General features: G+C 42.4%; 1 protein-coding gene across 2 annotated transcripts in view; it reads right to left on the reverse strand.

The window, feature by feature from the left end:
• Positions 1-2,251: 2,251 nt before the first annotated feature.
• Positions 2,252-12,773, reverse strand: part of sh3rf1 (SH3 domain containing ring finger 1) — a 30,859-nt gene continuing 20,337 nt past the window's right edge. Inside the window, exons 6-12 of one of the 2 annotated variants that reach the window (XM_035653468.1) lie at positions 9,777-9,887; positions 7,960-8,087; positions 6,996-7,166; positions 6,413-6,696; positions 6,009-6,325; positions 5,151-5,497; positions 2,252-5,001 (exon numbers count right to left, since the gene is read on the reverse strand). In XM_035653468.1, coding sequence (XP_035509361.1) covers positions 4,833-5,001; positions 5,151-5,497; positions 6,009-6,325; positions 6,413-6,696; positions 6,996-7,166; positions 7,960-8,087; positions 9,777-9,887 — 1,527 coding nt within the window. In that variant the 3' untranslated portion in view covers positions 2,252-4,832. The remainder of the gene's footprint in view (positions 5,002-5,150; positions 5,498-6,008; positions 6,326-6,412; positions 6,697-6,995; positions 7,167-7,959; positions 8,088-9,776; positions 9,888-12,773) is intronic. The other variant, XM_035653469.1, reaches the window with a different exon arrangement.

The raw sequence follows: 12,773 nt of genomic DNA on the forward strand, positions 1-12,773 counted from the left end.
CGCAGTGGACGCACAGCGGCTCACTGTGCAGGACGAGTCGGCGCTTTTCATAGTCGAGCCTCTTGGCAGCCAAAGTACATGTTAATATTTCTCCACATTAACAACACAACGACCTCACACTGTCTCCAGCCACCAGTTCACTTGTCATTTAAAGACACCAGTAAAAAAGGCCAGTAACGGGTTACTGTGTTTGATAACTGGGAAAAGGAAGCAAGGACTAGCAAATTAACTGCAAAGGTCATCACTACAGAAACAATGTGCATTTACATTAGATTCAGATTCAGAATTCAGAATTACTGCTGCTGCAAGTCTTTAGTGACCTCATAGTACATGTTAGTAATTAATATTCCTCTCATGTCTTCTCAATATGAAGGCTACCGTTTGATATTTGCCCAAGAATACTCTTATTTCACAGGAATAATTCCACTTCTCTCCGAGTTAACTTTTAGGAGATTAGTTATTTATAGTGACAGACCCAGAGCCCTGCACACTGAAATAGCTCACCGATTCTTAATTGCAGTCATTCATTTTCCTTTTTTGCTTCATGTATCATTGTTCCCCGTGGGAACATATTTCACCAGGAAAGCAAAACCTTCACTACTGGTGTTAAAAAAAGAAAAAAGGTGAGTGATGTGGAGAGTGGGTGGCCTTGGCCTACACCTGGATGGCCCATCAGACCAAGACATTGTGCACGATTGATTTGCTGAGGAGGTTAAATCACATTCACAACCTGTGCCGGAGTGACACCGAGCCGTACAGCATGAATCATATCCACACTGCGGCAAACAAATGCAACCACCACACACTGTATAATTAGCTTAAAATGTTATTACTCCTTAGAACAATGTTCTTCACTAAACTGTGTTTGTCTGTGTGTCAGAGAGAGAAATAGACCTTGATTTGTATTCCGATCACCTTCCTGAACGCCAAGATTTTATTCCCCTCTTTCACACCTTAGTGATCTAATGATACCTGCCTACAGAGCCGTATATTGCTCTCACTCACATAAGATATGTCTCTGTAATCCTTTACACGCATGTACACACAATATTAATTCTTAGCATTTCTTGTCTACTGGCTTTCACGCATATTCACTGAGCCCCAGTTCAGACCTGCATGACAAAGAAAGGTTTCACTGATATTTTGGGTATGTTTGGAATTAAGGTAAATTTATTTTACTCATTACTATAATCGAACCATCTAAAATCTCAATGTTTACATTTTGTTCGAGTAAGGAAGTGAGGACATTTTCTTGAATAATGGTCATTGTGATTTTTCTTTGAATACTAATGCATACTGAAGCCATAGTTTGTTATCTAGTGCAGTAAAGGGTTCAAGAGGGACTTGACCAACACTTGTTTCACTGAGCGACTCGAACTGGCCGACACACCCCGAGCTTGAATATTATCAAGAAATTCTTGACCTTGAGACTTTCTGAATGCTTGACAACCCTTCCAGCTATGAGTATTGACTTTTAACTACACTCTGTACACATAGCGTGTCCTACATTTACTCACATTAGTCATTCAAATATCCACCTGCCACAGTCACATTAAATCAACCCACATCTCACAGTTCTGTCGTACAGCGAAAACCTTTCATTAAATTCAGCACTCGTAAGTCATCTACCAGAGCAAAACATGCCAAGTGGCCGAGGACTATGAAACTAATGTGATTAGGTCAGACAGAATGGTTTAAATATACATACTGTTTGCTCAGTATGGTCTGCTCATACATTGGAATAACTTATTTCCATGGTAACCCATCCTCTGCAGGGAACTGTGTGCAGCACAATGACCTCTCTGGGTGCTTGTCAGTTCCTGTCAGTGTTTCCCAGCTGAACACACTGGGTAGACTCACCTCTCCTTACAACACTCTGCCCTTCTGCAAGAACCATTTATTCCTGGAGACATTAATGACCATGCGTTCCATGACTTACCCCAGATACATTTAATTAGTAACTGTCTTCTTTACTGTTCATTTATTTAATGCGTGTATACATTCAGTCAGAACTGTGCATCTTCCAGTCCATCCAAGCTTTGTGGGGGGTGGGGGTGGGGGGAATTGGGCAAAGGGAGGACACAAGCACTCAGTTCTGTCAACAGCAGTCTATGTCTTTGATAATACTGCTGGTTAGACAGTTCTTCCCTGGCAGCAAGTGGCCAACGTAACACAAAGTCACTGGAGAAAACAGAGGGAAATAGAGCACTGCATTACTGTCATGAAGCAATGACTTAGCCTGAGGAAGTTATGGAAACCATTAGCTTTTATTGTTATAGAGATTTTTACAAAATGTGCTATTCCCTCAAATACTTCAGAATGTTTTTTCACATAATAGACTTGTGCCAAATAAGTTGATTTCAGTTTCACCATTTTCAGACAAACAGACTAACTACAGACAAAAAAAAAAAAAATAAATCAAGTAAGTCACCTTGGCATGAGGAAAATCTGTTAGGTTGAGTCAAGCAAACATATGTTTGCCATGTGTTGCAATAAATGAAAATATAGTTTAATGCTTCATATTTTGAGAACTGTGCAGCCTATGCATGTACAATACGTACCAGGAGTCAGTACGATTTAGAATCTTATGATAGTGCATAAACGTGTTACATCTTTGTTGGAGTAAGTTGGATGTGTATATTAAAAGGCTTACCAGTGAAATGAAAAGACACTCAGAGGAAGAGTTTACCATAGAGCCTGAGGTTGGTGTGGTGATTGCCAAGACAACAAATGCAACATTTCAGATTAATTCTACATAAGTACCAATTCAGAAAGACAAAAAAAAGGCCCTAACAGTGATTTGTACCATCTTTTTCCACACTCTCTTCCAATTTAAACAAACTACAATATATTCCAGCAGTCAGTTACACAGTGGTCCCCCTCAATTAACAACAAAACACACACACACACAAAAACTGGAAACTATGGGTCCAATTCAGTCAGTAAATTCATTCTCAAAGCCAAATTTGGCACGATTCAGTGATTGCCTTGACTTTAAAGTGTTTAAATAACCCCTCAGGCCTCAGTGATTACGTCACATTACATTAAATGCTGTGGGCTCCACTGAAGCGGGAGGAGTCAGTCTATAATGCTAACCAATAGTACCTTTACTCTGGAGAATTTCATTCATCTATCCAATGTATTTATGACACATCAACTTATTTGATCTGATGTAATAAACTGGGTGTCATTCTCCAAAGTGTTAATTCTAAAACTGCCTATTCTTTGTTGTATGTTTAAGCACCAAAACTACATCCAAATCCCCTCGAATCACAAAGAAATCTTACAGTCTATATCAAGTCAATACAACACTTAACATCAAAACCTTTGTATCAACGTTAAGTACAACAACCCATCCATAAAAAAAAGAAAAAATCAAGGGGGTCAAAGTGATTGATTTAAATAAAACCTTATCTTTTGAGGTTCAACAGAATTACACTACACATCTCTTCCTGTGGAGTGATACAATGATATGTTACTTTAGGCAAACATTCTGTGCTTTAGCTAGCTGTGTTTTTATTGCCACAAGTCACATTAGGAATGAGTTATAGTGTACAAAAACTGAGAGCCTGCTGAAGGGTGAGTGTGGTCCTGTGTGCCTTACTGCGTGTCCAAGTTAGTTATACGACAGATTGTTTAAGAGCAGCAGGTGTCAGCCTCTGTGGAATTTATAACAAACAACATAAATATACACTGAAAAAGAATCTGTTGTGCACTGTTACTGAAATGTTATGTCGCTCTTGTCTTGTAGAGCTACGTCTGGGTTTGGCTATTTGCCGAGGAGTTAAGAGAGAAGCTACTCTGGTCAGTAAATACAAAGAAGGTACAAAGTAAGCAATATTTGACTGCAGAGTCTATCTTGGAGTGTGTTTCCCGCATATTAAAAAGGCATAACCAAACAGTCCGGCAACACATCTATCACCACTTTGTCTACTGCAGAAGGCTTTGCTAATCGCATGCAAATGTTCGATGGCTGAAGGTAACAGTCCTTGACACTTCAGCCTCAGCCACACCGGAAGAAAAAGGCCTGTGGATGGCCCAGAGAGATACTTTGTGATGTGCAATGTTCACATGGCTGTGAACTGTAGCTAGAGTGCTCAAACGTGCAATACGGCAGATCTCTCTGCTGATCCTCAGGTTTTTGGTAATGCCTTTAGATCTGCAGAAGTATCTTTTTTTTCCTACTATACAGCACAACTGATGATGATACTGCTCATTTGTTCTGGTCTGCTGCATCTGATTTACCTACTCCTATCTGCTGACAGTTTGAAATAATAGTAGAACTTCAGCAGTCAGAGGGAGAAATGTAGAACTGATGTGGTAATATATGGCATAAGGCATGTGCCAGCTTAACCCCTTAATGTGTTGCACTACAGAAATGCCATTCTATGAAATAAGTTAAAATGTGTAATATATCTATATCAACAGCTCATATTGGTTGTTTTAGGACTAATCATCTTTGTGTCCTTATGTACAATAAAGTGAGGAACAGTACAAGGCACACATTTAACAGCTGAATTGTTACAAAGATATAAATAACCAACAAAAAGGAAAAGTTCATGAGTAGTGTGCTCTCCTCTAACTCTGTCCACTGTGCTTTCAATGTCAACATAATCTGTTCTTCTCTGCAGCTCTCTCTTGTGTGCCACTAGCGTTCTTTTTCAGTGACCAGAGCCGCAGTGGGCTCTAAGGAGCTCAAGTGTTCATGTGATGGTCCCGTCCCAGCAGCCTTGCGAGTGCTGATCCGTTTGCACGGTAACACACTGCAGTGGGGCTAGCAGCAGTCAGCTGGGTCGCGTTTGCGGTGACCGTGGTTCGCTGTAGTGTGTGAATTAGATGCTGTCTACAAAGCTGCCAGGGAACAGTCCGGTCCTTCCGTTCCTCTGCAGTGTGCCTTTGAACCAGCCGTCTTCCCTCTTTCTGTGAACAAACACAATGTCGCCCTCCTTAAGTTCCAGCTCAGCCTCGCTCTGGGGAGGATATGATACCACCACCCTGTACCTGGGGAGGACAGCCAGAGGCACATTCAGTGACTGCAACAATGACAGCTGATAAGTCATGATACCATTGATATAGTGTTACACTTTCTATGAGCAGGACAAATAAGCAGGAGAGTCACAAACAACGGCATGTAACAGAAGTCAATGTACCTCTCACATATGATGGGCCGTGCGTCATGTTGTTGAGATAAGAGAGAGGAGCACGGCTGGCGAGGAGGAGGAGCAATGGGTGCACATCCATCAAGAGGACTGCTCTTCCGATGGGAGGACTCTGGGGCTGAGGAGGAGGATGAAGAGGCAGAAGCGACAGCAGCAGCAGGTTCAGGCTCGAGGCAGCTGACAGAGCCGGATGGTGGGGAAGTGTCAGGGCCCACTGCGCCATGAAGCCCCTCTCCAGCAGCAGCCTGTTCCGCCTCAAGGGTAGGAGAGGAGGGTGGTGAAGGACGAGACTTCTTCTTATTGGAGGACAACAGCTTCAGAAGACTTTTCTTTTCTCTCTGTAACAACAACAACAAGCGTGTTTTGTTTTGTTTTTTGTTAGAGAACTGCAACAACTCTTGAGGCATTGAGGCACAAGTAATTTTCACAAACCACAGACAGGTATATTCTAGTGTCTGGAACTGGCTGTTTCTTTACCACTGACACACACACAACTGTGGTAGGAGAGATTCCTATTCTTAGCACAGACAGGTTTTAAACTGAAGGTTAGAAATCATGGCCACTGTCTGTTTGCGAAAGATAAAACAAATGACAGAAAGACAGAAACAAACTGCATTAATAATAACCTCTTACTTGATTACCACTGGTGAATCCTGTCAATGTGATTAGCAACCTAACCAACATCATAAGGAATCTCAGACACTACAAGGCAATTCAATAATCTGGCAAGTTAGGCAAATACGCTAAAGACAGATTCTCCACCAAACAAACGGAAAATAGCAACAGAAATATATCATTAGATACAGATACTGTTAATTAAGCTGAAGTAAATATTTAGACATATCCAACCTTGACGTCCTTGTCCAGTCGGCAAGCGAGAGCTGTGCTGTTCGACGTGGGATTGAGAGCGCTGTTCATGGGGCCGACAGGCACAGTGAGGATAGGTACAGGTCTCAAAGCCTCCCCCTCCAAGGATGCAGCGCTGACATTGGGTGGGGTCAGAGAGGCAGCGGCACAGCCCATTGCCACTCCGGCCCGGGTACAGCCTTGGGCAGGACCGGAGGAAGGCTGCGAGCACACTGCAAGGTGTGGGAGATAGGTTACAGGTGTTGCAGACTGGATGGGTGTCACAGCTGCTGTAGGCCGGTCCTGACTGTGACATGCAGCTGCAAATGGGACACATAACAATATTACACCTTTGAAACCCCTTTCATACGACAATCCATATCCATTTCCACTCACAGTACATTTACCTGTTCTGACCGCATTGCGGGCCTGATTTACAGTCATCTGGGAGCTGACGTGCAAAGGGCCTTTTGGCTGTTGGCCTGTGGCTGTTTGAGCTGCCGTTACTGTAGCTGCAGGCTGGGAGTTGGTGGGTACAGCGCTAGAGCCCACGGTGATGGGTTTGTTGAAATCGGGACCTGGAACAATGGTCGCAAGAGGCGCAGATGAGGGGCTTACAATGGTGATCCCTCTGCCAGCCTGAGTGCACAGACTCATGGGCACTTTGGGCTGGGTGCTCCCTGACGCAGTCCTGAGGGAAGAGGACATACAGATGGAAAGCAGGTTTTAAGTGTAAAATATTTGAGATGACTCTAAAGCGCAACTATAACTGTTTTGAATTCATTCTGAAATAATATTTTATATTTTTACTGCTCTTTCTACAAAACTATTTTGGTATGATATTAGTACATATTTACATTTTAAAGTTATCTTAAAAATCAGGTCGAAATAATTAACCTATGGCTATGCATCGCAGACAAATGGATGTGAAACCAGTCATGCGTATGAGGGACTGAGTGTAGAGTATGTTGACAATAATAAATGACTGACCTGCTGACTGGGCTCATGTAGTTCCCAGGGAAGACTCCAATCTTGCCAGTGTGCATGGAGGTGCCCTTGAACCAGCCGTCCTGACAGCGTTCCAGCACCAGAAACATCTCTCCCTTCCTCAGTTCCAGCTCATCCTCCTTACGGGGAGTATAGGGGAACATTGCCACATAGCTAGATCCAAGAACAAACAGTAAACAAAGATGAGGAATTTAACAAGCAGACACACACACACACACACACACACACACACACTAACATGGAGCAACAAAAGCTAACACAGAGGATTTTCTCCCTTATGGAAATAAAAGCAGTTTAACATTTTGTACAGCCTGCCATTTGTTCTGGATTTATCCCGCTGCCTAGCTCTACATCTGTCATCATCTCCTCCGAGACCCTCCAGTAGAGACCGTGCCCTCTGACCCGGAGAAAATCAGCACTGGAGGACAAAACAATTTGCGGGTCATCTCTGTACAGCAGTGTGAGAACAGGCCTGGAATGGCAGCCAAGGCGATAGGAGTCTCAGCTGGGATGTTTTCAGTCTGATGTCAATGTTGTCAGGCGGGAGGGAACATAAATGCCTTAGAGTCTGACATGCACACACAGGCAGACACAGATGACGGCAGGATGTGGATGAGTGGATCTAATTCTTATCAGGTGTGTGGTGTCTTGGAGGAGTAATGAGGGTAAAGGTGAGAGGGTCAAAAGTCAGGGGTGACGGAAAGGATCTCAGATGGGACCCAGGAGACCATCATCCACAGGTTTTGACCCCTTCAACCTGTGCACATGCTCACAGTTTGCAGCCTCACACTGACAGCTGAGGGGGTCACAGACAGGCAAAGACTTCCCCCTCTGAACAGCATTTGCATTAAGGCCCTGGGCCATCGGTGCGCAAACCGCTTCTGACATTTCACTGCACATTTAAGAAGACTGCATATTTTTGTGTGGGACTGTTTTTATAACTCACACTGTGGGTCTTTGTCTCCCACTTTGGTCACTTATGCTGGGGGAGGGCCTCTGTCCAGCAGCCAATGAATATGCTGCTCCATCAACAGAGGACTGTGGGGGAGGAGGCGGGGGCGGTGGGAGAGCATCCTGTAAAAAAAGAATAGAAAATCACATTAGCAGTTAGATAGGATCGATGTCTAATTACAATTTCTCAATGATTCATTATTTATTTCCTCTCAGTGCGCAAAAGCAAAAAGTCCAAAACAAGTAACACAAGCCTCAAAAAAACAGTTTGTGAGCAACAAAAAGGGAAAGACAATGAGAGATCATCTGTCATCTGGGATATTCCCTCCGGTTTGCCGACACTAAGGGAGAGTCTGGTTTGGCAGACATTATAGTCTTGTCCCTGAGTTCCCTTGCAACTGAGAATTTCTTATTCTGCTTGTTTATTTGTTGCTAGGAGACCACATAGCTAGAATCCATTGCAGTATTTAATTGGGACCATATGAAATGAAAAACATGTCAGTAGACACACTTCAGAGCAACCCTCAAACCAAGCATGAGTGGATTCATCTTGACTCACTTGTTTTCCCTTGTTGATCTTCTGTAATGTCAAAAGAGACTCAAGCTTTTGACTGGAGTCTAATGATCACAACAGGCTTTTAGAAGAGCCATAACATTTTCTGCCTTTTGTGTGCTACTAGATTACAGGATAAAACAACGTTACCACCCTGCTATGTCGACATAAAGCACATGAAAACAACATAACACTTCACACATTTTTAGAAACTGTGAGAAAACAAAAACCCACATGAGTCCATAATATGTGAGGATGATGATGAAAAACAGCTCCTACACCTAGGAGCAAGACGGGTCTTCCCAAGCTCAACATTGCCAGCACTGAGCAGCAGAGTAATAGCTTCCATGACACAATGGTGGAGGAGAGTGGCACTCAGACAGCCCTGTGGTATGTGTACAGGCCTACGTGTATGTGTGAGTGTCGATGTGCGTTTCGGTTCACTGCTGACGCTTGAGCTGAGATAATTAGGTTGCCTGCGGGCTAGAGAAATCATCTGTACAAAAACATCATGTAGGGTTCCCAAGTGAAGCGGAGAGCTCAACCTTTTGTGTACACATTCCTGCGCATTCAGAAACTCCACATGCCAGAGCATACACACAGACAGACAGGAAGTATGCCTGCTGTTTTGTGTGGACTGAAGGGATTTCTTGACATATTTAGTTGTACTGATTTGTTTTCTCCCTTAGCAGAAACATGTCAGAAACAAGTTAATTTAAACTTCAATTAGGTATGTTGCTATCTTTATGGAGTCTGTTTACAAATTGTGAAATAATAGAGCTACTGCATCTTATTTGACATAAGATCCAGATTAACAAAGTTCACAGTGCACAGCCTGAAGTAACTATGTTACTTGTCGGCAGCTGATGGGAAGTGCCATGAGGCCAGCTTTCTCATCTAAACAAACTCATCCTCAGGGGAGAGCAAATGTTTTGAAGGGAACATTGCCATGTGCACTAGTTAATTTAAACCCATGTTTATAGATAATTTTGCATTGTATAGAATAATGCTCACACAATTGAGTCAACTGTCTAAACAAAATACTGTAAACAATAGTGTTTATGGAAAAAATACTTAAATTTTAAAATTTCTTTGGCTTCAGGCATAGTGAAATCGAATATATTTATATAATTTATTCTGTTATTCCAGGAATAGTAACATACTAAGTTTGAATCCATTACTCTAATGATGTTGAACTGTTTTGCTTTTGTATGTCAAGATTTATAAGACCTAGAGGATGGGTAGAGGATTCCACCTACCACAGGGATGGATGTGTAGCTTGTCTCCGAGGGAAATGTGAAGACTGTTGCTGTAGTAACAGGACTACTAGGGGGCGGGGTCACGATTAGTCCAGTTGTGCAAATGTGTACCTGTCAACAAAAGGGAAATGTGGACCATAAATATACCATAATGAATCCAATGTATAGGTCGAGCTCCACTCACTCGTGAAAAATAAAAATGTGCTAAAAATATACTCCCTCTCTCCTGTCACACTGTATGTAGATGGCTCTTACAGTCAGAATTGTACCCTGGATACTTAGCCATAACCACACTGGTGGTCTGATGATCTGACTGGCCAATGAAAACCAGGTGACCACCCAGCAAGACATTTGATTGGGCATGTAAAGTAAGGTGGCTTCTCCAACCAGTCATCCACGTGAGTCACGGCGGTGTCCTGGTAACAAGGCCATACTGTTGGACACAGTATCTCCCTGTAGCCTGTGGTCTGTCTCCATGCATGACTGCTCCAGACAGAGCCGCCTCTTAAGGTGAACCTTTCAGAGAGGAGGCAGGCCTCAGATTCAATCTTCACTGCTTCCTTATCTATTGTTCGCTGGGTGTGCCAAGGGAAAGCCGAATGTAACAGTGTGCTCAAAGGTGACACTGTTAGTGAAATGGCTGCCTGGAAACTAATACATAACACTATAGTACAGGGCAGGTATGTTATGCTAATTTTAAATACATATTTCCTTTACAGTTTGGGAAGAATGCCGTCAACAACAGCCTGTTTTTTTTTTTATTCATGGGCAATTCTTCAGTCTCGTCTATTGCACTGTTAGATAAGAGGTGTGCTCATCTCCAAGATGTGGTCTACTCAGCCCCCTCGGCAACTGGGCCTTACCTTTGTTGTTTATTGTCTGGGTGTTGGAAGAAGAGAAGATGAGTAGAGGTGAAGGGGGGGGGGAGAATAGAGGCTGTGCATACAGTGCCTGGAGAGTCTGTATTGTGTTTTTATTAAACACTGGGATCCGTAAATCAAACGTATTGTTATCCCTGTTGTCACTGGGGAGGATCAGTTTACGGGCGCAAATGCAAGTTGCGTTTATTGTGAAAGTATCCTGATAATGATTTGTGGGAAATGTCTGGAGTCATTAAAAACGATGATTACACCTTCTGCATGGATAGAAATCTTTGATGATACATAAATCATATCTACATGAAAGTTTTCAGTTTGAAAAAAGACAGAACATCCTCAACATCCACTTTACTGTAGACAAACTCTCTCCTCGTCTCCCTTTCACAAAGAAGCACATGAACACATACGCTGTAGATGAAAGATTGATGACTGTGCTTAATTGGGAGTTTTAGAACATAGCATTTCAGAGAATCTGCAGTATCCAGACAACACAGAAAGTACGTTCAAGTGAGAAAATAAATAAAAATACAGAAAATAGGAAGAAGAAAAACTGAGTTGGCTACAAGCTTCCAGTACCTCAAAGGGGGACAACACTATGGATGCCGGTGAATACAATATGAAATAATCTCTCAGAATATTGACAAACCATTAGCTCTTAATAGACTGGCTGTGGCTTACTGGCTTTACCAGTATTACACAGTGTTCGGGCATACACCTATTTCATTACTTGCCTACCACCATCGTTTTCCGTTTAACAATGCTTCTTCCTGGAAGATTTTGGTGTCAAAGCAAAAAGCAAAAGGAACTATTAGGCCATATTTCAGACTTAAACCCAATGCTAATAGAGAACCTGATAACGTTAATGAGGCCATCTGTAAACGTTGTCTGATGAAGGTGGAAACATCTGGAGGCAACACCTCTAATCTACACACACCTTCAAGCGCACAAGAGTGAGGCTACAAAAAGATGAGATCAAAGTAAGCGCTTTACAGATATCAGTGTTGGTTTCATACTGATTACATTAAGAAATTATTCCTGTAGGGAAGCTCTTCTTGCGCTTACAGTATTGATGTTGTCAACTCGAGTAACGTCATCTTCACTTCAACAGTCTCTCCTCTGATGTATTTCACTAAGTCCCACCCTGGGTTATTGATGTCAATGACTGGAGTGTAATCAATGTAAACTTGTGACACTGGAGTTGTGACCTGTTTATTAACCTCATGATGTCATCCCTACCCCTTAAAAACATTTAGATAAGAAAGGAAGGAAGATAGCCAGTTATTGTGTGAACATGCCATCCATCACTTAAGATAAAAACAGAGATAGATTATCTAATCCTACCTAATCAGACTTAATGCTTGTTCTTAAAGTTCTGGCAACACTATATGTGAATCATTGACAGAAGGTTGAATTAAATACTTACAGTTTGATAGTACACTGTTAAGTTAGTACTTTTATATTGCTCATTATGAGTAAAAGTCATAGAGAGCCTTAGACTAAGATACATCAGCAAATCATTTATCTTGTAAATCTGCATGTCTGTTGTTCTGGCTGTCTAACCCCAAGTCAAAGCCAATCTCCAGCAACTGGCAACTATAAAGCAGCTGTGAGTCCCTGTCATGTCAGGATTGGTGTGGAAACCTTGAGGGCTAAGCTGGAGTCGTTTTTGTGGACGAGTGGAGTCACGCATCCATGATTTCAAACGCTTGGATGGAGCAATGGCCTGTTTGGTATGATGGGGGGAAAGGGAAGTCAGCCTAATTGCTGACAGAAGGAGAGTGGAGCCTTTGAAAAGCAACAAACATCTTGTGAAAACAAAAACAGCTGAAGGAGGACCCAAGCTTTCCAGTTGCATGACAGTGTATTGTGTATTATTATTGTGTTTTATGTTTTTGCACTTAAATACCACTGAACAGGGAGTTGACAAATCAGCTGGTTAAGAGGGTCATCTCATCCAGTAGATTGCATCAAAGAATACCACAAAGTGCACACTACATGGTCTATAAGCAACATAGTGACGGTACATCACTTACATCATACTTTCTGTCTTTAGTCAACACATTAAGTACAACTCTTAGGAAGGGACCTGCAATGCAGCAGCTGCTCTCCTTGCACCTCT

Source organism: Morone saxatilis, unplaced genomic scaffold (assembly GCF_004916995.1).
Source record: "Morone saxatilis isolate NCDOM2014 unplaced genomic scaffold, NCSU_SB_2.0 Contig12, whole genome shotgun sequence".
Classification (NCBI taxonomy): domain Eukaryota; kingdom Metazoa; phylum Chordata; class Actinopteri; family Moronidae; genus Morone; species Morone saxatilis.